The 25,432-nt window shown below is 41.3% G+C and overlaps 1 protein-coding gene across 2 annotated transcripts in view; it reads left to right on the forward strand.

Moving 5' to 3' along the window:
• FAM81A (family with sequence similarity 81 member A) overlaps positions 1 to 25,432 on the forward strand; it is a 123,419-nt gene that overhangs the window by 81,745 nt on the left and 16,242 nt on the right. For both annotated transcript variants that reach the window (XM_073801098.1, XM_004322302.4), the window contains exon 4: positions 9,852 to 9,970. In XM_073801098.1, coding sequence (XP_073657199.1) covers positions 9,852 to 9,970 — 119 coding nt within the window. The remainder of the gene's footprint in view (positions 1 to 9,851; positions 9,971 to 25,432) is intronic.

The following is a 25,432-nucleotide window of genomic DNA, read 5'->3' on the forward strand; positions in this document are numbered from 1 at the left end:
GAATAAACCAGATTAAAAACCCTTGCCCTCGCGTTGCTTATGGACTGATTTGTGTGTCAGAAAGATCACTCTGGCTGCTGCCTGGAGAAGGGAATGTAGGGAAGCAAGAACAGAGGCAGGGAGACAGGCTGGGGGTGTCCAGAGCGGCTTGGATTAGGGTGTCAGGGTGGAGATGGGGAAAGGTGGATCGATTCAGGATCTGTCTTGGAGGTCAAGCTGATAGGACTTCCTGCATGTTGGCGTTAGAGAGACTTCTGTTTAGGACTTGGCAAGCATTAGGGACCCATTGAATATCCAGGTGGAATGCCAAGAAGGCAGTTGATATATGAGGCTGGAACTCTGGGGCGTTTGAAGTGCTAGTGTGAAGACTAAAAATCTATGTAAGAAGATGCTGTCTTATAAGGCCCCCTGTCCTACTGTAATTGGGCCCTTCTCCATGTGATATTGGAGTCGCACTTTCATTTTCAAATCCTCACAAATCCAGGAAGAGTTGAAGAAGGAGAAGCATGGAGGGCTGTTTCTTCTTGGTCATCCCTAGGCACCCCTAGCCTGTCTGGGTGGTGAGGTCCCCGGGTGTGGGTCCTCATCACCTTTGCATAAACGGCATGATAGAATGCTATGAGGCTCACACAATGGTGCCATTTCCTGCTGCCTCTGGGAAGGAATCTTCCTTAAAGATAGGCCCTATATTAGAAAAAATAAATGAAGACCCGGGACATCACTTTTTCAAGGGGGCCGGCCTCTTCTCTCTGCTCATGTGGGTTTAGGCCACGCACTTTCCACCCTGTAGTCACAACTGCTGCAGCTGAGCTTCCTGAAGGCAGGCCTGGTGCACAGCACATAGTAGGCCTACAGAAAAGAGTTTCTTGAATTGAATTGGCAGTAATGGAGAGTTGATGATATACTTTGGGTTGTAACCTTTTTAAAGTAAACATATCATGATGATATATCGTCCCAAAATGACAAATTAGGAAATGTTTCTGGCTTTACAGAGGGATTGTTTTTCTAAGGCTTCATCATAGAATTCCTTTAATAGTAACCTCTCTGATCTCTCTGTGCTATATGTATAGCTGATTCACTTTGTTGTAAAGCAGAAATTAACACACCATTGTAAAGCAATTGTACTCCAATAAAGATGTTAAAAAATAAGTAAATAAAATAAAGTGACATCCTTCAGATTAAAAAAAAAAGTAACCTCTCTAATGCCTTCTCTTTTCACATAACTTTTCAGTAATGTGAATATTGTGTTAAGTTCAGACACAATTCTTTTCTGTATTACTCAAAGAAAGCACTTCTAATTTTATAGCTTATTCATCTCCATAAGAATTCTGAAAGATAAATGGGCTTTTCTTGTTTCTAAGCAGTAAAACACACATACATATGCATACTTTTTTTCTGGCTTTAAAAATAGTGTAAGCCCATTGTGGAAAATACAAAAAAGAGGAATCAACCATAATCTAACCCTAGAGATAAGCAAGTCATTAATATTCTAGTATTATTTTTTATGTACCTTATACAGAGCTGGGATCACGCTGTGTATTTATTTTGTACCCTTTCTTTTTGCTTACTATTAAATTGTACATATTTTCTCTTGTTTTTAAAAGCTCCTCATGAACCTCCTACTGGTGCATAATAATGTACCATGCAGATAGCTTGTAAAATACTTGGTATTGCATCACACTATGAAGGCATCTTTGTGCATTCATTTTTGTCATTCATCTTATTATTTGCTTTATGATTAATTTCAAGAACTAGAGTTACAGGGTCAAAGGTTATGAACATTATGAATATATTTTGAAGGATCATACTCTGGAAAAGTTGTATTGTGAAGGGCCAACTGTGCATTTTCAATTTTTGATATGCATTTTAATATTATAAATTTAAAGTATTTCCTTCTTTAATACATGGAAATGGTGTGATTTTAAAAGTTTTTTTGTCTAAATTTTTTAAAAATTATTTTATTTATTTTTGGCTGTGTTGGGTCTTCATTACTGCGTGCAGGCTTTCTCTAGTTGCGGCGAGCGGGGGCTACTGTTCATTGTGATGCGCAGGCTTCTCATTGCGGTGGCTTCTCATTGCGGAGCACAGGCTCTAGGCGTGTGGGCTTCAGTAGTTGTGGCACACGGGCTCAGTAGTTGTGGCTTGCGGGCTCTAGAGTGCAGACTCATTAGTTGTGGCACACGGGCTTAGTTGCTCTGCGGCATGTGGGATCTTCCCGGACCAGGGCTCGAACCCGTGTCTCCTGCATTGGCAGGTGGATTCTTAACCACTGCGCCGCCAGCAAGGACTAAAAGTTTTAATAATAGACTTTATTTGTTTAGAGCCTCTTTAGGTTCACAGCAAAACTGAGCAGAAAGAGCAGGGTTCCCATATACATACTCCCAGTCCCCACAAAGGTACAGCCTTCCCCACTATCCTTATCTGCAGCACAGTGGTGCATTATAATGGTATGGTTTTTATTTCCTGTTTCTTTGCTTGTAGAAAGGTTGAACATTTTTTAAAATTTTATCTTTTTTCAATGGTTATTTTCCACTTATCGTTTTATTTTTTTAATTTATGTATTTTTTGATATGGACCTTTTTTTTTTTTTTTTTTTTTTTTTTGCGGTACGGGGGCCTCTCACTGTTGTGGCCTTTCCCATTGCGGAGCACAGGCTCCAGATGCACAGGCTCAGCGGCCATGGCTCACGGGCCTAGCCACTCCGCAGCATGTGGGATCCTCCCGGACCGGGGCACGAACCCGTGTCTCCTGCATCGGCAGGCGGACTCTCAACCACTGCGCCACCAGGGAAGCCCCTGATGTGGACCATTTTTAAAGTCTTTATTGAATTTGTTACAATATTGCTTCTGTTTTTAATGTCTTTTTTTTTTTTTTTTTTTGGCTGCACTGGGTCTTTGTTGCTGCGTGCAGGCTTTCTCTAGTTGCGGTGAGCGGGGCTACTCTTTGTTGCAGTACACAGGCTTCTCATTGTGGTGGCTTCTTTTGTTGCGGAGCACAGGCTCTAGGCGCACGGCCTTCAATAGTTGTGGCTCGAGGGTTCTAGAGCGCAGGCTCAGTAGTTGTGGCGCACGGGCTTAGTTGCTCCATGGCATGTGGGGTCTTCCCGGGCCAGGGCTCGAACCTGTGTCCCCTGCATTGGCAGGCGGGTTCTTAACCACTGCCCCACCAGGGAAGTCCTATTGCTTCTGTTTTATGTTTTGGTTTTTTGGCCATGAGGCATGTGGGATATTAGCCAAACCTGACCAGGTGATCGAACCCACAACCTCTGCATTAGAAGGTGAAGTCTTAACCACTGAACCGCCAGGGAAGTCCCAGAAAGGTTGAACCTTCAAAAAAATGTGTTGTTTAATTATTTTTAGCACCTGTTTGGTGAATTGCTCTTCATGGTCTTTGCTTAGTGATTTTTTTGACTGAGAAACAACTCAGATGAAATGATTGGTTGGAGCCTTTGTCATTTCGCCAGTGTCTAATGCAGTGTTTCTCCAGGAGTGGTCTGTGGACCATGACCATCTGCATTTCTGGGCCCGTTCCCTCACTTTGATTCCCTGGGAGTAGGGCCCAGGAACCTGTGTGTTTAACAAGCCACTTGGGGATCCTTACACACCCCAAAGGTGGATGAGAACCCACGGTCTTAAGCCTTATTATAAACAAAGATTTGAAGCATTATGTATAAAAAAATAAGTATTACTTTCTATTAACTGTGACAAATAAGCGTTATTTCCTATTAAAAGAGAAAGAGCTCCCCTTTGCCTTCTCGTCAGTGGGAGTGTCAGAACCAGATTAGTCAGATCTCAAGTTTTCTTGCAAGAGTGTGTTCCAATGACTAACGTTTTATCATTCACAGGTGATTGTAACTGGTTTGCATTCTTCTATTCTGTTGAGCAGGTTCATTCAGAAAAAGCTGGAAACTACAGCAAATAACAGATAGGTCTAGCAGTTCCAAATTCCTTCCAGTGAAATTTTTTTACTGTCACTGTCAGTATCACTCCGTCAATGGTGACTCCAGCCAGGTTTCCAATAAGGAAAACACAGAATCCTCACATTCCTCATTTCTGCTTTTTACAAGGAAGTTTGAAAATCCTAAAAAACTGTATATAAGTGTACTATTCTGCATATATGTTATACTTAAAAAATAGTTGATAGTGGAACTTCCCTGGCCATCCAGTGGTTAAGACTCCACGCTTCCACTGCAGGGGGCACGGGTTCGATCCCTGGTTGGGGAACTAAGGTCCTACATGCTGCACAGCGTGGCCGATAAATAAATAAATAAAATTTAAAAATATAGTTGATAGAAGGGAGCACAAAAACGATTTATGCAAGCATAAATCTATCGTCTAATAGGGCTTCCCCATTCAATTGCAAATTGGACTGCAAATTGACAGTATACCGGAAATCATCAAACTTCTAGAAATCGTAACAAGTAGCTACACGTGAATGTATCTTTAAACCTCTAGATTGGTGCAGGAGGTGATAGGAAGGTAGTGGCTTAGTGTGCCTTCTTCCCTATTCCCAGTTCCAGTGCCAGCTTCCTGAACAGCTGGGATGGGCAGGCAGGAAGGCCTGGAGGAGCCAGCAGAGACCTTGCTGGGGAGAGCCTGGGAGACAGGTCCTTGATGCCATGGTTTAGGAGTAAGAGAGAGAAGGCCGGTCTCACTGGCCTTGTGCACCATGTGTCTGAGCTGGTCTCCTGTCCTTAACGAGGTGGAGGCAGGCGAGGAGGGGCTGTAGAGATGGGCTGTGTCCCTGCTGGCTCCAGGCTGGGAGGGCTGCAGAGAGAAGGACACAGAGATGCTTCCTCCCGGCACCTCACCTGGATCCTGGCTCTGTGCTCTCATCGGCTGCACCTCCAGCTCATAAGCTCCTTCCATTACACCTAGGACTACCTACTTAATCTCACTCCAATGAGCGGAGAACAAAAAGAAACATCACACTTAAGTGGGCCCAGAAGCCAGAGGGAGGAAGAATAAGCACAGCCCTTAGAACAGACCCAAATGAAATAGGAAACAGGTGGCCCTTGCATGAAAAATAATTAGGGTATGTTATGGCCTGAATGTTTGTGTCCCCTCCCCCAAATTCATGTTTGAAGCTCTAACCCACAGTGTGATGGTATTTAGAGGTGGGGCCTTTGGGTGGTGACTAGGTTTAGGATGAGGTCATGGGGGTGGGCCCTTATGATGGGATTAGTGCTCTTATAAGAAGAGAAAGAGAGACCAGAACTTCCTCTTTCTGGCACGTGAGGACATGGTGAGAAGGCAACAGTCTGCAAGCTAGGAAGAGAGCCCTCATAGGACACGACCATGCTGGCACCTGGATCTTAGAGTTCCTAGCCTTCAGAACTGCAAGAAAGAAACGTTTTTTGTTTATGAGTCACTCAGTCTGTGGTGTTTTGTTACAATAGCTCCAACTGAGTAATAAGACAGAGTGCTTAAGGAGATCCAGGTACAACGTAAAATTTCTTCCTTGAACTTAAATTTTTAAAAGTCAGTAGATGATCTAGAGGCAAGGATGGTTACTTTTATGAATTGAATTAGTTACCCACAAGACAAAGTAGAAGAAGTGCTGAAACATCAATGCCAGATACAAAGAGAGGGAAACCATGGGGGAAAAGATACAAGACTTAGAGGACAGACCAGGACACCCAGCGTGTGAATAATAGGAATTCCAGAAGGAGACAAAGAAACAGAGGGAAAAGAAAAACCAGTAATTACATAGAAGAAGAAAATTTACCCAAGTTGAAAATAAATCTGAGACTACAGTTTGAAGTGTTCAATGAGTTCTAGGTAGAATCGAATTTTTAAAAAAAAATCCACAATTAGGTACATTCTGATAAAAATCCTGAACTCTGAAGATGGAAAACAAGCATCTAGGCATAAGGAGCCAAGGTGCTTTCAGAGGAAAAAGCATCAGACTTCCTGTCAGCTTCAAAGTTCACTGGGAGAGAAGGCCTTTAGGTCAAGAATTTCATACCCTTTCAGTTTATCACCCACCCTTCAGAGCCAGGGAGGACGATATGAGACACGGCAGGGATCCAGAGAGTCTTTCATCCAAGTGCCTAGTCTGAGGAAAATGCTAGAGGAAGGACTCTAACCAACACACAGAGACTATGCACAGAGACCCTAAGATAGGGGAAAATGAAAAGGAGAAGCACAAAGGTAATTGGTGATCCTTAGAAAAAGACCTGTCATTTCATGTAAATGGATATAGATAAATGCCTGGGACTGGGTAACAGAGTGCTAAAAAAAGAAGAAGAAAAAGATAATTGAAAAAGAAGGCCCTTCTACAAGCAAAATTCTAATTGTATCCCAACTAGAAGTATTGAGTTATTTTAGCAACGCCTAGTTGGTGTGGGGAAAAGCAAGACGGGGAGAAAAGTAAAAATCCTTCCACATAAATCATCTGGGGTTGAAGGATGAAGGAGGGTGGGTGTGAACGTGCTAAATAACTGTCTCTTGTGGAGGAGAGGGGTGCTGTGCAGGGATAGAGCCTGGAGTAGGTGCATACATGGTTATAAATGTTGGGAAAGGGGAGGTAGCCATTCATGGACTAGCAATGGCCAGAACATTCCCCAGTTAACAAGGGGAGAAAAGGCAATGAACGGTAACCTGATTAAACCAGTCAAAATAGGGAAAAGGAGAAGGGAAACAACAACAAAAAGCACCGTAAATTGTAACTCTAAAGTGAGATGTAACAACAGCGTCCTACTGTGTAGCACAGGGAACTATATTCAATATTCTGTGACAAACCATAATGGGAAAGAATATGAAAAAGAATATATATTTCTATATATAAAGAATATATATATATCTATAGATACATATATAGATATATATAATGTATAGCTGAGTCACTTTGCTGCACAGAAGAAATTAACACAACATTGTAAATCAACAATACTTCAATAAAATTTAAAAAAAAGAAAGTGAGATGGAAGGATGAATGAAAATATAAGGCAGCATAATGTCATGGTTGAGAGCACAGTCTGTGGGGCCAAGCTCCTGGTGCAAATCCCAGCTCCCTCAGGCATTGCCTGTGGCTTTGGGCAAGTTACTTGATCACATAGAGATTTCACCACCTGTGAAATGGGGATAATAATAGTCCCTCCTTCATAGCGTTTTGTGAGAATTAAACCAGTTATCATACCTATAGCACTTAGAACAGTGTCTGGTGTATAGTTAGACCAAGCAGATATTTGCTTTATTATTTATAAAGTATAGTAGCAATGTTAATAGTAGGTACGATGAAACTTAATATTACAAGCACTAAATCAGATTAAAAAGTTATTATGTAATGGCTATGGCCACTTTGATCATAAATCTGTATGTCCAAATAAAATGGCAGGTAAATATGTAAAGTAAACAGCATTAAAAATGTAAGCAGACCTTGATGAAAGTATCTTACAGTGTAAGAATTCATAACACCTCTTCATCGTTGGAGTGATCTAGTAGACAAAAATAAATAAATAAGTCAGGGAACTCAATCTAATATGCAATATTGAACCTTGAATAGTTTTTTGCATGAAACTTTTGAAAAATCAGTCATGTGCCACAAAGCAAACCACAACACATTCAAAAAATTAAATATATTACAGATCGTATTTTCGATCATAAGCCAGTACAGTTAGAAATAAATAGTAAAAATGATAGAAAAAAATCTCCTTGAAAATGAAGAAATACAATTCTAAGTAATCTTTAGATACCTAGATATCCTTAGACCAAAGAGGAATTCAAAACTGAAATTAAAACAATAAAAAAGAAAACACTTCACACACAACCCGTGGACACAGAAAATACTGTACTAAAATGAAAATGTCGGGGCTTCCCTGGTGGCGCAGTGGTTGAGAGTCCGCCTGCCGATGCAGGGGACACGGGTTCGTGCCCCGGTCCGGGGAGATCCCACATGCCGCGGAGCGGCTGGGCCCGTGAGCCGTGGCCGCTGAGCCTGCACGTCCAGAGCCTGTGCTCCGCAACGGGAGAGGCCACAACAGTGAGAGGCCCGCGTACCGCAAAAAAGAAAAAGAAAAAAAAAAAAAGAGAAAATGTCTTCATTATTAAGGAAGAAATAGTTAAAGGAACTTGGTACTCATCTTTTAAAATAACAACAAAAAAAAACAAAACAAAGAAAGCAAAAGAGAATAGATACTCAAGTTGACATCAGGCAAATCGGAAATTTTTTTTAAAATGGCTGAAAGGGAAACCATACGAGAAATCAAAAGCTTTCTCTTTGAAAAGAAGGAGGAACTTCCCTGGTGGCGCAGTGGTTAAGAACCCACCTGCCAGTGCAGGGGACATGGATTCAAGCCCTGGTATGGGAAGATCCCACATGCCGTGGAGCAACTAAGCCTGTGCACCACAACTACTGAGCCTGTGTGCCACAACTGCTGAAGCCCGCACACCTAAAGCCCGTGCTCCACAACAAGAGAAGCCACCACACTGTTGGTGGGAAGAACCACATGGTGGCCTGCGTACTACAACGAAGAGTAGCCCCTACTCGCTGCAACTAGAGAAAGCCTGTGAGCAGCAACGAAGACCCAATGCGGCCAGATAAATAAATAAATACATTTATTTAAAAAAAAAAAGGAGAGAGTGTGGTAATGGGGTGGCAGGAGTGTGGAGGACAGAATACAGGGAGAGGAGGAGGGAGGGGGAAAGGAGGCGCTGAGCAAAAGGATAAGGAAATGTTCAAAGAAACGTCTGATGCGAACTTTTGCTTTTGAGGGGTCTCCTGTAACCTAGGACTTGGGTTTTCATATCTGTCTGTCTGTCCTTAGTGCTTCTGTCTCAGATTCTTTGCTGGTTTGGCAGGCAGCATTGCAGCATGGTTATGAGCTTGGATTCTCGAGCCAGGCTGCCTGGGTCAGTCCCAGCTAGCCACTTGCTCCCCAGGTGATGTTGGGTTTATCAGTTCAGCTGTCGGTGCCTCACTTCCTGGTCTATAGCACAGGTCTCCTGAGAGTACCTCCCTCACAGGGCGCTGTGTGGATTTGTGCATGTCAGCGTGTATCGCAGCCCTGGGCTCCTCCCAGGACATGCTCAATACACGCCACGGATGCCTTCTTCATCTCCATCTTTCCTTTGCAGACTTCCCAGGATGGATGCTCTACCAGTTCATGCTTTTGTGTTGGGTCATTCCATCTTCCAGTAGTTCTGCTTTCATTTAATGTCTTTTCTCTGAGACACATTCTACCATTCCAGTGCTGTATAAATGTTGTTACGAATAGGTACTAGAAAGAATCATTAGCATTTGCTGTATTTACCATGTACTAGGCATTGTGCTAAGTGCTTTGTATGCATTATCTTATGTAATGTTCCCATAAAGTGGCCTTAAGAGTATAATCACCATTACTATCAACAGATGAGGAAAAGGAAGCTCAGAAAACTTGAGACACTTTCCCAGGATCACACAGCTGGAGCGACTGGAATTTGGACCTCTTTGCCTGATGCCCCTCTTCCCCGCCTTTTTCTTGATTTATTATTTCACAGATTTAGGGATCGTTCGCCTAAAACAATGACTATTAAAAAGCACCCTGGCGCGGGGTAAGACCTCTGAACTGTGCTCCACGAGTCCAGGCTTCTAGTCTCAGCTTTGCCTCTTCCTGCAGCGGGACCTCCATCAAGTCACCTGACATCTGAGTCTCAGTGTTTTTACTGGTAAATGCAGGGCCTTGGTCCAAGTGTCATCTCTGAGGTCTCTCTTCTAAGCCCCTGGTTCTCCATGTATATCAGGTGACTATTACAAAGGAGCCTCTTCTGAAAGGAGTTGAACATTCTTGTTTTTACCAAAAGCATAACATGCTTCTGTGGCAGCATGTGAATTCCCGGATGACTCCGTTAGTGTTTTTGTGTGTTGCTCAGGTACTCCAGGAGCAGATCCGCGCCCGGGACAACATTAGCTATGGAACAAATTCTGCCTTAAAGACTCTGGAGATGCGGCAACTCTCCGGCCTGGGAGATCTCCGGGGACGAGTGGCCAGGTAGGTGGTCAGATGTTTGCACCTCTATGTATCAGGAGCGAGTTTTCATCAACTCCATTTTAGTGGGGAATATCTTCATGGAGCCCCAAAGCAAATCCTTTGCTTCTTCTAGTACATCCTCTCCTTTGCCCATAAAATGTAGCAGTGGCAGTTAGACCTTGTTTTGAGCAGCCCTGATTTCTTGCGCTTCTGTATTTGGAGCTGTGTGTGCAGGAGTCGATGAGGGGAGGGCTCAGTTGACCTGAGTAATTTGCTAGGTTAATGTTATGTTTACTGAGCCCAATAATACACAGTTGGGACGTATAGTTTGTGTGTCTTTTTAAAATTTCACTTTTCTTGTCATTCATTTTTATTTTATTTTCTGAAAGTATTGGTCCGTGGTAGATTGTACATTCGAAAAAGAGATCTTCCCCCTCAGGTAGGAGGAAGAGTGCTGTTCTAGGCACTCACTACTGAAAGGGTGCCCCATGGACCAGTAGCGTCCCTGTCACCTGGGAGCTTGCTGGAGGTGCACAATCTCCAAAGCGTTTGCAGGCCTCTTCTGCCCTCTCTTGCCGTCAAGGGTCAAGCAGGAGTGTACACAGGAGCTGTGGAGATAATACGGGGTTCAAATCATCCTGAGGCGAGAGTGAAAGTGGCCTGCAAAGGGTGGGAGGGGGAAAAGGGGACCACAGGATCCAAGGCCTCTTTGGGATGTTAGGGGGTATTTGTGCAGACAACACATGAAGAGCCCTGAATATTTGGCCTGTGTATTGGGGTCCACTGGATGAACATCTGTCTCACAGCAGAGGGCTCCTGCTTCTACTCTTGTGTGATTTTCTGTCCTCAGCTGGGTGAACTCCAGTCTCAGTATGGCCCTTGGTGAGAGATACCCCGTTGACCCCCTTACCTCTCTCTACCCTCGCACTGTACCTTTCAGCAGTAATCCACTGCTTGCTGTTCCCTGAATGGGCCATGCTCTCCTATATCTGTGCCTTTGCACATGCTGTTCTTGTACCTAGCATGCCTTTTCCCTTTCTTTTCTAACTTCTAGTCAGCCTTTAAAGTTCAGCCTCCTCCAGGAAGTCTTCCCAGGTACCCCACTCTCTGTTCTATTGAGTCTCTCTGTTGTCTTGGGGTGGAGTACCGCATCTTTTATTTTTGTACCTTCAGTGCATAGAACAGTCTCTGGAAAACAGTAGGTACTCAATAAATGTTTGTTTGGATGAATTAATGATTTGGAAAATCACTGTAATTAGACTCAGAAAACTTGAATCTTTTCTGTGGAGATCAGCTGAAACGAAACCCCAGCTCTGTTACACCTCTCAGAACTGTGAGGAGTTGAGGAGCTTCAGAGCTACAAGGCAGAGTAAGAACTTCAGGAGAACTTTGGAAATTTTCGTAGTCACTTGAGTTGCAGATGAAGATTAAGCGAGGCGATATATGTAAGAGGCTTAGTGTGTGCATGGGATGGAGTGAATATAGAGCAAATGGGACCTATTATTGTCTCAGGAGCAGCTGCAGTGAAATTATCCTCATAATACTGGTTCTAATTACAAAATTTTGAAATACTTTCAGGAATTTTACATTTTTCTTCTGCAGTTTCTTACTAACTTCTCTACCCAGCTTGTTCTTTCTCTGTAAACAAATGCTTTTACTCCGAAACAATTAAAAAAAACATGTTGGAAGCTCCACATATTTTTGCTTTGTTTTGTGGCTATATTCATCTTTTTCCTGGAACGCTAATGAGACTTTGTTGAAACAAACTCATGTGAAATAAAAATTCCTTGGCGAAGTTTCGGTTTTCTTGCATTGATTATATCATGGTGTTGAAAGGGTATGAACTTTTACAGTGATAGTCTGAAATGAGTAGGCTGCAATGTTATTTCAGGTTTTATCTTATAGTGTTCATGGATCCATTGGTGAAGTAATTGATAGGAAACAGGTCCTGATTCCTCCGTGGAGATCCAGCTGGAAAGGGCAAAGGCAAATTATCTATGGAGGTGACAGACACCCCTCCCCCTCTAAGCAGAACACACCCTAAACAGGACTGTCTCAGAGAGTTTCCTACGCCTCCCTAACGCAGAGCTCAGAGTTTAGCTTTCCTGTGCCTAACGAGACATTTGGTCCATTATTTGGCTTATCATCTTCATTTGTCCAAGACTCAGTGGCTTCATCCACTTTCCTCTATGAGGTCTGTTTGGATGGTGTCAGAGCCTTAGAGGAGAAATACCTGTGTACTGAGGCAGGTGTGCAAGTTCCCTCAGGGTAAGCAAGTCCCGGTGTAAAGAAAAAAATAGGTACATTGGATATCGTCAAGTTAAAAGTTTTTGGCCATGATAAATAATGCTGTTTTGAACATTCACGTACAAGTTTGTATGGTCATATGTTTTCATTTCTCTTGGATGTGTATTCCTAGGAGTATAGTTGTTGAGTAATATGGTAACCCTGTATTTTACCCTTTGAGGAACAGAACAGCCAGACTGTTTTCCAAAGTGGCTGCACCATTTTATGTTGCCAGCAGCAGCGTACGAGGCTCTGGTTTCTACACATCCTCTTCCACGCGTGTTATATGTCTTTTTGATTATAGCCAAGCTAGTGAGTGTGAAGTGGCATCTTACTGTGGTTTTGATTTGCATTTCCCTAATAACTAAAGGTGGTGAACATCATTTAATGTACTTATTGGTCATCTGTATATTTTCTTTGGAGAACTGTTTATTCAGATCCTTTGCCCCTTCTCAAATTGAGGGGTTTTTTTCCTTAATTATTGAGTTGTAGTAGTTCTTTATATAGTCTAGATACAATTCTCTTGTCAGATAGCTGATTTGAAAAAAATTTCCCCCATTCTAAGGGTTTTCTTTTTATGTTCTTGATTGGGTCTGCTTGGTTCTTTAAAAACAAAAATTCTGTCTCTTTATTGGTATTCTCTGCTTGATGAGACATTGTCAGTATCTCTTCCTTTACTTTTTTTTTTTTTTTTTTGGTGGTACGCGGGCCTCTCACTGCTGTGGCCTTTCCCGTCGCGGAGCACAGACTCCGGACGCGCAGGCTCAGCGGCCATGGCTCATGGGCCCAGCCGCTCCGCGGCATGTGGGATCCTCCTGGACCAGGGCACGAACCTGTGTCCCCTGCATCGGCAGGCGGACTCTCAACCACTGCGCCACCAGGGAAGCCCCTCTTCCTTTACTTTTTAAAGCAAGTTTCCTTCATTTCTTTAATCATCTATATTTATGATGGCTGCCTTGAAGTTTTTGTCTTTTAAATTTGACCTCTGTGCTCTCTCACAGGCAGTTTCTTTTGCCTGCTTTTTCCCCTATGTTTATTTCACATTTTCCTGTATCTTTGTATGTCTTACAACTTTTGTTGAAAACTGGATGTTTGAAAAATCTACAAACAATAAATGCTGGAGAGGGTGTGGAGAAAAGGGAACCCTCTTGCACTGTTGGTGGGAATGTAAATTACAGCCATTATGGAGAACAGTATGGAGGTTCCTTAAAAAACTAAAAATAGAACTACCATACGACCCAGCAATCCCACTACTGGGTATATACCCTGAGAAAACTGTAATTCAAAAAGAGTCATGTACCAAAATGTTCATTCCAGCTCTATTTACAATAGCCAGGACATGGAAGCAACCTAAGTGTCCATCAACAGATGAATGGTTAAAGAAGATGTGGCACATATATACAATGGAATATTACTCAGCCATAAAAAGAAATGAAATTGAGTTATTTGTAGTGAGGTGGATGGACCTAGAGACTGTCATACAGAGTGAAGTAAGTCAGAAAGAGAAAAACAAATACCGTATGCTAACACATATATATGGAATCTAAGGAAAAAAAAAAAAAAGGTCATGAAGAACCTAGGGGCAAGATGGGAATAAAGACACAGACCTACTAGAGAATGGAGTTCTCTAGTAGGTCTGTGTATCCCCAATATAATTCTTTTTTTAAAAATTGACGAATAGCTGATTTACAATATCATGCTACTTTTAGGTGTACAGTACAGTGATATATATATATATATAGATATAGATATATATATATATATATTCTTTTTCAGATTCTTTTTCCTTATAGGTTATTACAAAATATTCAGTATAATTCCCTGTGCTATATAGTAGGTCCTTGTTGGTTATCTCTTTTATATATAGTAGTGTGTATATGTCATGTTCTGCTGTTTTTGACAATGTCCTGGGATGTAAATTTCTATGTAGTCTGATTCAATTAAATTATTGCCAGCACTTAAGGGCTTCATGATGTATACATACAATAATTATATATATAATAATTATTATTATATGGAAGATGAGCAACTTAATGTTTTAAGTGTCATTGCCATTTTTTTTTCAATTTACATTAGCTTTATTGCTGTTGCTGGAAAGAGATCAAGCTGGAACTAGAGATATTTCCTACGAATGTCATTCACTACAATTTAATAACTAGCAGAAAGCAAAACAAAGAAACCCCCAAAACCCAAAGCACTCTATCAGTGGTTATGCAGGGATGGGCACCTAGGAATTTAAGTTGATATAGTTGTAAGATGTGTTTCTATATCATGGAACTTCTTGCTAATGCCAATATTTTGTTAGGCCGTGGATAACACCCATGTTGGAGGCTTAGCTTATGATACAGTAGTCCCAAGGGAATACATTCCAAGACTCCCAGTGGATGCCTGAAACCAAGGATAGCACTGAACCCTATATATACTATGTTTTTTCCTATACACACATCCCTATGATAAAGTTTAATTTATAAAGTAAGAGATTAACAATAATTAATAATAAAATAGAAAATTATAACAATTTACTATAACGAATGTTATGTGAATGTGGTCTCTCTCTCAAAATATCTTATTGTACTGTATTCACCTATGTAAGGTTGCAAGATTATAAAATGCCGATGTGAAGAGATAAAGTAAGGTGAATGACGTAGGCATTATGTAAGTGTCATTGCCTTTTCAGTGCCATACGCCACCATCTCATAAGCTGTAAGAGAAGATCTGCCTAAGCATGGTGCCCAAGTCATGTCTGTTGCTAGACCTTCGGGTCTCTGTTCTGGACTTCTGACCACCTCCCTGCCATTATTGATCAGATAGCCAAGTGATAGAGTCATTCTGCCACCTGATGGCCACAACCAAGAACTGTACCTGGGAGATAACAGCTGCCCAAAGACCCGAAAAGGGAAAATTTGCAATGAGTGCATTATTGGTTCATCTATAATATAACTTCAGGATGAAACAGGACAACTGGTCAGATTCATTGCAAATTCTTGTTTAACTAAAGCACCTGAGTCACACACGCAGCTATATTCGAGCCCCAAGGCTGCCTTTTATGAGTGTGTTTCTAGAAAAGAGAAGAATGATGTCTTTGATTCACTACTAGCTGAGAGAGTAATATTGCTTATCCTTTTTTCTTATATATATATATATATATTTGAAATAATTTTAAACTTATAGAAAACTTGCAAGATTTACCAATTGTTAGCATTTTACTTACTCTATCATTATTACAAGTAACTTACTCTATTATTCTTTTTAAAAGAAATTTTTTCCTGAAACATTTGAGAATACGTTGTTATTAACCTAAGAAAACCACAGTTGATTTCACTGTGTATATTTCCTGACGGGAGGCTTTGGTATCACACCCTGTGTCCCTCCCTGCATTCCCTGCCTACCCTGCCCTTGTACTTATAAAGGAACAGAAATGGTATATGCTTGTGATAAACAGTCAGAAATACTATGAAATACATGAAGTAGAAGAATGGAGGCTCACCAGCTCCTAGCTCTGTTTTACTTCTTAGAGGTAATTAATGTTAACAGTTTGGTATCTGTCCTTTTAGACTTTTCTCATACATAATTATAAGATAATTTATCACTACAGTAATGTAATGATTTGCGGTGTAATAATCACCTAACAGTGGGATTTTAATTTTACGAAGTATTCTACATGCTATTCTGCCACTTGTTAGTACATAACAATATACTGTGGGCTTCCTTCGAGTGTGCACACAAATCTGGCGTACTTTTTAATTGGATAGAGAGTATTCTGCTATATGTATGTACCATATTTGAACGTATTTAGCCACTCCTGTGTTAATGGAAATTTATGTAGTAGTATTTGTGTTTCCAAGTGAGACAAAATATGAAAGCCAAGCTATAGCTAGTGCACATGTGTGAGCCATGAGCTTCGGGATCCTTCTGAGACCTTTTCAAGTAACTTCTTCAAACACAGTCTGTCCCTCGAACAGCTTTGTAAAGATGGTGAACTGGTCTGATGTAGTGATACCTGACAGTTTCTAGCCAATAGTCTTCTATTTGGATTGGAAAATAATGCCTTTCTATAATGTGTTAAAACCTCAGATTTCCCCAAATACGATTTAAATAATGTTTTGCTTAAAACTTGTGAACTCAAAATTTAAAAGAAGGGTATTTGATGGTGTTTTTAACCAGCATTTGTGGAGTGGGGATGATTTGTGAGGAGTAAATGAACTAATATAGGTCATGTATCTTGTACAGTGCATGGTATGTAGTACTATTCCTTAGAGTCATTCATCTGCAAATATTTATTGAGCCCCTACTACATGCAAGGCACTGTGCTAGGCACTAGGGTTTTAGTGATGAAAAAAGCGGTTGTCCTTCTTCCTTAAATGCAGCTTATATTCTTTCTAGCAGGAGAGAGAGACATTAAATGAATTATTGCAAAATAATTATTTTATTTCACTTATGATTCTGATTTGTAGATTTGGGGGGGTTCTGTAGAAATGATATCATCTACAAATAATGACAATTTAATTTCTTCTTTTCTGATCCTCATATCCTTAGTCTCTTTTTCTTGTCATCTTGTACAGGCTAAAATGTTCAATACAGTTAAGTAGAAATTGTGGTCGTGGGCATCTTTCTCTGGTTTTCAGCTTTAATGAGAATACCTCCAGAGGTTTTCCACTTTTGGATGATAATCAAACATGGATTTATCAGATTCAGGATGTTTTCTTACATTCCAAATTTACTAAGAATCTTTATAATTTGCATTGAGTTTTCTCAAATGTTTTTTGCATCTGTTCAAGTCGTCAGATAATTTTTCTCTCTTAATCTGTTAATGTAAATTTAGCAAGGTGGCTATATATGTTAGTGTACAAAGGTCAGTTTCTTTACTGTAAACCAATAGCAAACAACTAGAAAACATACTTAAAATGAAGATTCCATTTAAAATAAAATCAGAGAATGTGTAATAACTAGGCATAGATCTAACAAAAATTATTCAAGACTTCTTGAAAAATTTTTTAAATTTGATTAAGAAATAATAAGAGGGGCTTCCCTGGTGGCACAGTGGTTGAGAATCTGCCTGACAATGCAGGGGACACAGGTTCGATCCCTGGTCTGGGAAGATCCCACATGCTGTGGAGCAACTAAGCCCGTGCGCCACAGCTACTGAACCTGCGTGGCACAGCTACTGAAGCCCACGCACCTAGAGCCCGTGCTCCGCAACAAGAGAAGCCACCACAGTGAGAAGCCCGCACACCGCAATGAAGAGTAGCCCCTGCGCGCCGCAACTAGAGAAAGCCTGTGTGCAGCAACAAAGACCCAACGCAGCCAAAAATAAATAAATAAATTTATTAAAGAAAAAGAAATAATAAGAAAACATTAGTAAATAGAAATGGGTATTATATTCAAGGGTAGGAAATCTTAATATCTTTAAAAGTATCAGTTTTCACAAATTAATCTTTAGAATCAATAGAATTCCAATTAGAATTCAGAGTTTTACAGAGAAACTTGATAAGATGATCCTAATGTTTATATGTCAGGGTTAAGAGTAAAAATTATCCAGGACACTTCTGAAGATGACCAAGGAGGGGAGAATTGCCCTACCAGATGATAGCAAGACTTGTTATGAAACTACAGTAATTAAGATGTTGTTGGCTTAGGGATAGAGAAACTGAACAATGGAATAGGATAGAAAGTCCAGAAATCGAACCACACATGTCTGGGACTTTGGTATATGTGATAGATGGCACAGCAGATCAGTGGAGAAAGGAGGGATTGTTCTGTAAATGGGGCTAGAAAATTTATTATCCTTATCAAAAAAGATCCTTTGTTTCCTGCCTCACACCAGATACAAAATCCACTCCAGATGAGTAAATGCTAAACATAAGACTTAAAACTTTTAATAGAAGTATATAGATGGATATATTTTAGGCCAGCAGTCCCCAACCTTTTTGGCACCAGGGACCAGTTTTGTGGAAGACAGTTTTTCCACGGACCGGGGCAGAGGGGATGCGGTTTGGGGATGATTCAAGCACATTACATTTATTGTGCACTTTATTTCTATTATTATTACATTGTAATGTATAATGAAATAATTATACAACTCACCATAATGCGGAATCAGTGGGAGCCCTGAGTTTGTTTTCCGGCAACTAGATGGTCCCATCTGGGGATGATGGGAGACAGTGACACCCGAAGTGTATTGCTTATGTCTAGTCTACTCCGTAATCTTGTTTCGGTTGCTGTCACTGCAGAAAACTCTGCAGGATGTTGGAAATGGAAGCAGGCTTTTCAGTGCTTTTGTGGCAATCTCAGGCTATTCCACTTTCACCTTAATCCAGATCATATGAAGTTGTCTCAGACATACTTTTAAGGCCACCGTCATTTGCAGTCTTAAGAAGTTGATCCTCTTCTAGCATGGACAAAGTCGCTTCACCTGGCTTATTCACAAATGGGTCGCGGATCCATTCCTTCCCAGTTTGGGGGTCTTTTGTGCTTGAGAGGTAATGCTCACACTCTTCTGAAAGCTGAGATAGGTGATCATGCACCAGCTGGGAGAAAGAAGGCCCTGGCTCAGTCTCTTTCAAAATCTCTGCTAATGTTTGAAACATGTCAAAAATCCTAACATTCACTCATCGCCCCCATAATTCCAGTTTGGCTTTGAATGCAGCCACCTTATCTGCCGACTTGAACACAGTTGTGGTTCTCCCCTGAAGTGACAGATTGAGTTCGCTGAGCAGGTTGAATATTTCTCGTAAGTAAGCAAGCTTTTTTTGTTTTTTGTGGGTTTTTTTTTTTTGCGGTACGCAGGCCTCTCACTGCTGTGGCCTCTCCCGTTGCGGAGCACAGGCTCCGGACGCGCAGGCTCAGCGGCCATGGCTCACGGGCACAGCCGCTCTGCGGCATGTGGGATCTTCCCAGACCGGGGCACGAACCCGTGTCCCCTGCATCGGGAGGCAGACTCTCAACCACTGTGCCACCAGGGAAGCCCACAAGTAAGCAAGTTTTGTGACCCATTCTGTGTCACTGAAATGTGCTGCCACTGGTGACTGTTTTTCTAAAATCTCTGGAGCGGCTCTCGTAACTCAAAAACTCTGGCCAGTGACCTACCTTTAGAAAGCCATCTCACTTCTGTGTATAAGAGAATACCTCTGTGCTCTACGTCCGTCTCCTCATGGAGCTGTGCGAACAGACGTGAGTTAAGGGCATGTATTTTAACGTGGTTGATAATTTTAATCACATCCTGCAAAACGTTGTTAAGTTCAGGTGACATTTTTTGGGTAGCCAGCATTTCTCTATGGGTGACACAGTGTGTGGACTCACATTCAGAAGCGACCTCTTTGACCTGAGTAGTGAAACCAGAAAGCTGTCCAGTCATGGCAGCCGCTCTGTCTGTGCATATACTGACACAAAATGACCAATTCAGTTTTCCTGATATGTAGTCATTCAAAGACCCTAATAGTTCTGCAGCTGTGGTGTTGGTTGGCAACAAAAGTGCACATAACATATCCTCATGCACATCCTCCTGAAAGATGTATCGCACAAAAACAAGCATTGTTGCCTTGTTGTCAACTTTGGTAGACTCGTCAACCTGGATTGCGTACCATGGTGACTCATTAATCCTCTCTAACAGTTGTGCCTTAGTATCCTCTGCTGTTTCATCAGTTCATCTAGTTATGGTGCTAGCCGAAAGAGGAACATGTGCCACCTTTTGAACTGCAGCCTCTCCTGAAAGTTCATGACAAATGTCCGTAGCAGCAGACAGGATCATCTCTTCACCAACAGTAAGGGGCTTCTTAGCTTTAGCAATGCAGACACATTTCATGCTCTCAGTGCAGACGCATTTGATGAAGTGGTGGCCTTCAATACTTGCTTCTGTTCTTCGTGTTCATGTGTTTTTCTTTTGAAAAACTCCAAAGCCTTGTCTTTTAATGCAGGGTGCTTGGTCTCCCCGTGGAGAAGCAGTTTTGAAGGTTTCGTGCCTTTGTTGGATAGCCGGTTGCCACATATTATACAAAGCGGGCTTAGAGAATGTGAATCACCTGTTGCGATGAACCCCTAATTTAAGTAGGACTCTTGGTATTTTCTTTTAAATGCAGCTTTCTTTTTGTTGGCAGTCTTAGAGGCTTCTGCTGTCTCATCATTGGGTCTTTTCAAAGAAGCTCTCCAGCAGCGTTTGTTTATTACTCGTTTTGGCTAGGGTTAGCTTGTGGGCTTACCCAAACTGTGACTGAGATAAGTGCACAGCGTGGGAAAGAGGCGTGGATGGAAGTGGTAAATAAAATAATGGGCGGGCCACGCATGGACTAAAATAAGTGTTGGATTCTGACTTAAAGCCTGCCACCAGATGCAGCTCTACAATTGAAGTACATCAACTCACTTGCCACTGTAAATCCTGCCACCAGATGCAGCTTAATTGTCACTTACCATTCAGTAATAGGGTTTTTTTTTTCATAAATTTATTTATTTTTGGCTGGGTTGGGTCTTCGTTGATGCGCGCAGGCTTCCTCTAGTTGCGGCGAGCGGGGGCTACTCTATTTGTCGTGCGTGGGCTTCTCATTGCTGTGGCTTCTCTTGTTGCGGAGCACAGGCTCTAGGCCCGCGGGCTCAGTAGTTGTGGCCCACGGGCTTAGTTGCTCCACATGGGCTTAGTTACTCTGGGACATGTAGGATCTTCCCGGACCACGGCTCGAACCCGTGTCACCTGCATTAGCAGGTGGACTCCTAACTGCTGCGCCACCAGGGAAGCCAGTAATAGGGTTTTTTTTTTTAACATCTTTATTGGAGTATAATTGCTTTACAATGGTGTGTTAGTTTCTGCTTAATAATAAAGTGAATCAGTTATACATATACATATGTCCCCACATCTCTTCCCTCTTGCGTCTCCCTCCCTCCCACCCTCCCTATCCCACCCCTCTAGGTGGTCACAAAGCACCGAGCTGATCTCCCTGTGTTATGCGGCTGCTTCCCACTAGCTATCTTTTTTACGTTTGGTAGTGTATATATGTCCACGCCTCTCTCTCACTTTGTCACAGCTCACCCTTCCCCCTCCCCATATCCTCAAGTCCATTCTCTAGTAGGTCTGTGTCTTTATTCCTGTCTTACCCCTAGTTCTTCGTGACATTTTTTTTTCTTAAATTCCATATATATGTGTTAGCATACGGTATTTGTCTCTGTCTTTCTGACTTACTTCACTCTGTATGACAGACTCTAGGTCTCTCCACCTCAAGTAATAGAGTTTTGATATGAGTCTGTAAGCAATTGATTTATTATGGTCTCTGTGCAGTCAAACCTCTCTGCTAATGATAAGCTGTATTTGCAGCCACTCCCCAGCATTAGCATCACCGCCTCAGCTCCATCTCAGATCATCAGGCATTAGATTCTCATAAGGAGTGCGCAGCCTAGATCCCTCCCATGCGCAGTTCACAGTAGGGTTGGCGCTCCTATGAGAATCTAATGCCGCTGCTGATCTGACAGGAGGCGGAGCTTAGGCAGTAATGCAAGCGATGCGGAGCGGCTGTAAATACAGATGAAGCTTCACTCGCTCGCCTGCCGCTCACCTCCTGCTGTGCAGCCCGGTTCCTAACAGGCCATGGACCGGTACTGGTCTGTGGCCCGGGGGTTGGGGGACCCCTGTTTTAGACCTTTAGGTAGCAGAGGATTTCTTCTTGATATAAAAGGCATTGATGGATTTGATTATTTTAAAAGTTAAAACGTTGCTCATCATTCTTAAAGAAGAAAATAAGAAGTTACAAATTGAGGAAGATATTGGATGGTAAAAGGTTAGTGTCAAGAATATATAAAGACCTCATACAAGTTAATAAGAATAATGCCAACAACCCAATATAACAGTGGGTAAGAGACATGAACTGATATCTTACCAAAGAAGAAACACATATGGCCGATAAACCTGTGAAGAGATTCAACATCACTGGTTAATGTTGAAATGAAAATTTAAAAACATAACAATGTATGCTTTTTTACACCCAGTTGATTGGCATCTGAAATATCTGACAATGCCAAGCATTAGAGAGGGTGTAGGTGCCTAGGATCTCTTACCCATTGCTCGTAGGAGTATAAATTAGTGGGGTCTGATAGTACCTCCCAGTGTTGAACATACACATAGTCTGTGATCCATCAGTTTCTGCCTGAGATACATGGTTGTACTTGTACCACAGGAGAGCATGTTCATAGCAGCATCGTTCACAATAGCAAAATCCCAGAATAACCCAAAGTGCCCAGCAGTGGGAGTATGGACAAATAAATCGTAACAAACAGTAGAATGTTATTCTGTAGTTAAAATGAAGAACTACAGTGGCGTGTAACAATATAGTTGAATCTTAGCAATAAGTGAAAACAATAAGTATCAAAATATTACATATGACATAATGGCTTTTTAAAAGTTGAATTCAACTAATGCACACATAACATACTTTCAAGAAATATATATATATGTATGTATATATGTATATATACACACACATGCATACGTGTGTGTATGTGTGCAATATAGTCTTAAAAGGAGAACAAGGGAATGATGACAGGATTCAGAATAGGAGCAGTTATTAAAAAGTAATTAACTGGGGCTTCCCTGGTGGCACAGTGGTTGAGAGTCCGCCTGCCGATGCAGGGGACGCGGGTTCATGCCCCGGTCTGGGAAGATCCCACATGCCGCGGAGCGGCTAGGCCTGTGAGCCATGGCCGCTGAGCCTGCGCGTCCGGAGCCTGTGCTCCGCGACGGGAGAGGCCACAACAGTGAGAGGCCCGCATACAGCAAATAATAATAATAATAATAATAATTAACTGAATGAAGTGAGCCATGCATGGACTAATGATGAGAACGTGTCATGAAACAAGGATTAAGAGATTAATGATAATAAATAGTAATAATAATAAATGTTTATTATAAGAAGTTCAGTAAAAGAGAAATATGGGGCATCCTGAAAGTGTGTACTTGCTGTACCCGATCTACTCTGGGGGCTCCAGGAAGGCTTCCATAAGGAAGTGACTTGTGTGCTTAGCTTGAGGGATGAATAGTAACTAAGCAGGTGAAAAGGGCAGGGAAGAACACTGCAGACGGAGAGAACAGCCTGCATCAAGGCCTTGAAGTGGGAAGGAGTGACATAAGTTCAAAGCCCTGAAGTGTAATCAGTGTGGCTGAGGGCAGAGGAAAAACGGGGACAGAATATAGGAGATGATGCAGGGAGGTAAGTGGGTTGGGACCAACTCTTTCTGAGCGTTTTAAAGGATTTTTGTTTTATCCTAAAACAGGAAATTGTTCAAGGAATTTATACAGAATTTAATTAGTTTGATTTTTCTTTGCTCACACTTTTGTTTCTTTGGGGTTAATTCCTAGATTGAAAGGTACATAGAAATATATTCATGTTTCAAGATTTGGGGTATATACTGCCAAGTTGCCCTCAAGAAAGCTTATAAAATATACTTTTCCACCTACAGTGTGTGATATAGCATGATTGTACAAATGCCAGCATTGAGCATTAAACATTAAAAAAGATTTCCAGTATAGAAGGATAGTGACATAATTGTTGCTTTGTGTCTATTTTATTATGAACATTAAAATTTAGAAAGTGCATATATGCAGTTTGTCAGATTGTGTTTTAAAATATTAAAAAATATTTTAGTCAATATTAAACATTTTTTTTTCCTAATACTTTTTTTTTCTGTTACTTCCAAAAAGGACTATAGCATTTTAGCCAAATGATTAAGCTAAACAAGAGAAAATGTGATTCAATACCAAGTAAGGACTCAAGAAGTTTGGAATAATTGAACTGGTAGCTTACTTTCTTCAGAGTCTACAAAACAATAAATTTTCCAAAAATTTTCTCAGTTTGCTCACTGTTGTTTCTTACATCCTACTCCTTCTCTCTGGGTGTTCTTTTCTTCGTACTGAAGTCTATTATTTAATGACTTTTTCAGTATGGCTGTGTGGGTGATACATTTTTTAATCTTTGTATGTCTAAAACTGTCTTTATTTTGTACTTATTCTTGCATGATAGGTTGTTTCCGCTCAATCCTTAGAAGCTGTTTCTCCAACATCTTATGATATTTTTTGTCTTCTGATATCTACTATGTTCTGATATCACTGTGTGCTGTCAATCTTACAGTCAGTCAAAAAAGTCATTTTGTCTTTAGTCTCTGGTAGGTTTTAAAATCTTTATCATGGGTTATCTGAATTTCACCATGCTCTATTTTTACTTATGCCACTTTGTATTCATTGAATACTTTAAAACACATGTCTTTTTTCAGTTTTAGAAAGTTGTCAGCACTCACACCTCAAATATTGCTTTTTTGCCATTCTCTCCATTTTTTCTTTTGGGACTTCTCAACCTCCCTTTGACTTACGTTAGCATCTCCTTATTTGTCCTCCATCTTTCTTAACTATTTTTTCATGTTTTGAATCTCTGTCTGTCTTTGCTGCATTCTGAGTGAGCTCCTTGCTACTATCTTCTAATTCACTGATTTTATCTTCAATCATGTCCAGTCATGTTTGTCAGCTCTATTAAGAAAACTGTTTAGCTTATTTCTAGGATTTCTCATTTTTTTCTCTTAACCCCTTATTCTTTTTTCATCTTTGCTTTTTAAAAATAGTTTAGAGTTCTCTTGATGGATGTGAATCTATCTTTGATTGTGGAGTACTTTAAACATTTGTATTTTAAGCTCATCTGATCCCAGGCCATACATGTGAGTTGAAGGAAACTGGCAGTAGGAAGAGTAGAGGCCACAGGAGTCTGGGCTCCTGTAATTTACTTATGCCTTTAGGACTGTTAAGCCTGACGTCTGTATATCCCTTTCCCTCCAAGACGGAGTGCTGCCCATATGCCCACTTCTATGGCTTGGTGTTCATGATGGGCTGCCCAGATTGCATGGTCACTCAGTGACTCCTGCTTAGGCATGCAGTCTCTACTGGAGCCCAGTAGCAAGCTGGCTGCTCCTTCTCAAAGCAGGAATGATTGTGTTGGAACAGGGCATGACTTTGCTCTCAATTCCTAGGGGGTCATTCTGTGACTCTGCTGTTAGCGTTTGACAGAGGCTTCATAACCCAGCTTATCTGCCGCAAATACTTTGGGCACCTTTGGAACTGCCAAGTTGTACGGCTCAAGGGCAGAGCAGCTGGGACCAGCTGTAGAGCCTTCTGCTCTGGACCACACTTAAAGCATACAGCCTTACAGGTGGTTTGGTAAAAGGTTAGGAATAGTACTT

This window comes from Tursiops truncatus, chromosome 2, assembly GCF_011762595.2.
Source record: "Tursiops truncatus isolate mTurTru1 chromosome 2, mTurTru1.mat.Y, whole genome shotgun sequence".
Taxonomy (NCBI): Eukaryota; Metazoa; Chordata; class Mammalia; order Artiodactyla; family Delphinidae; genus Tursiops; species Tursiops truncatus.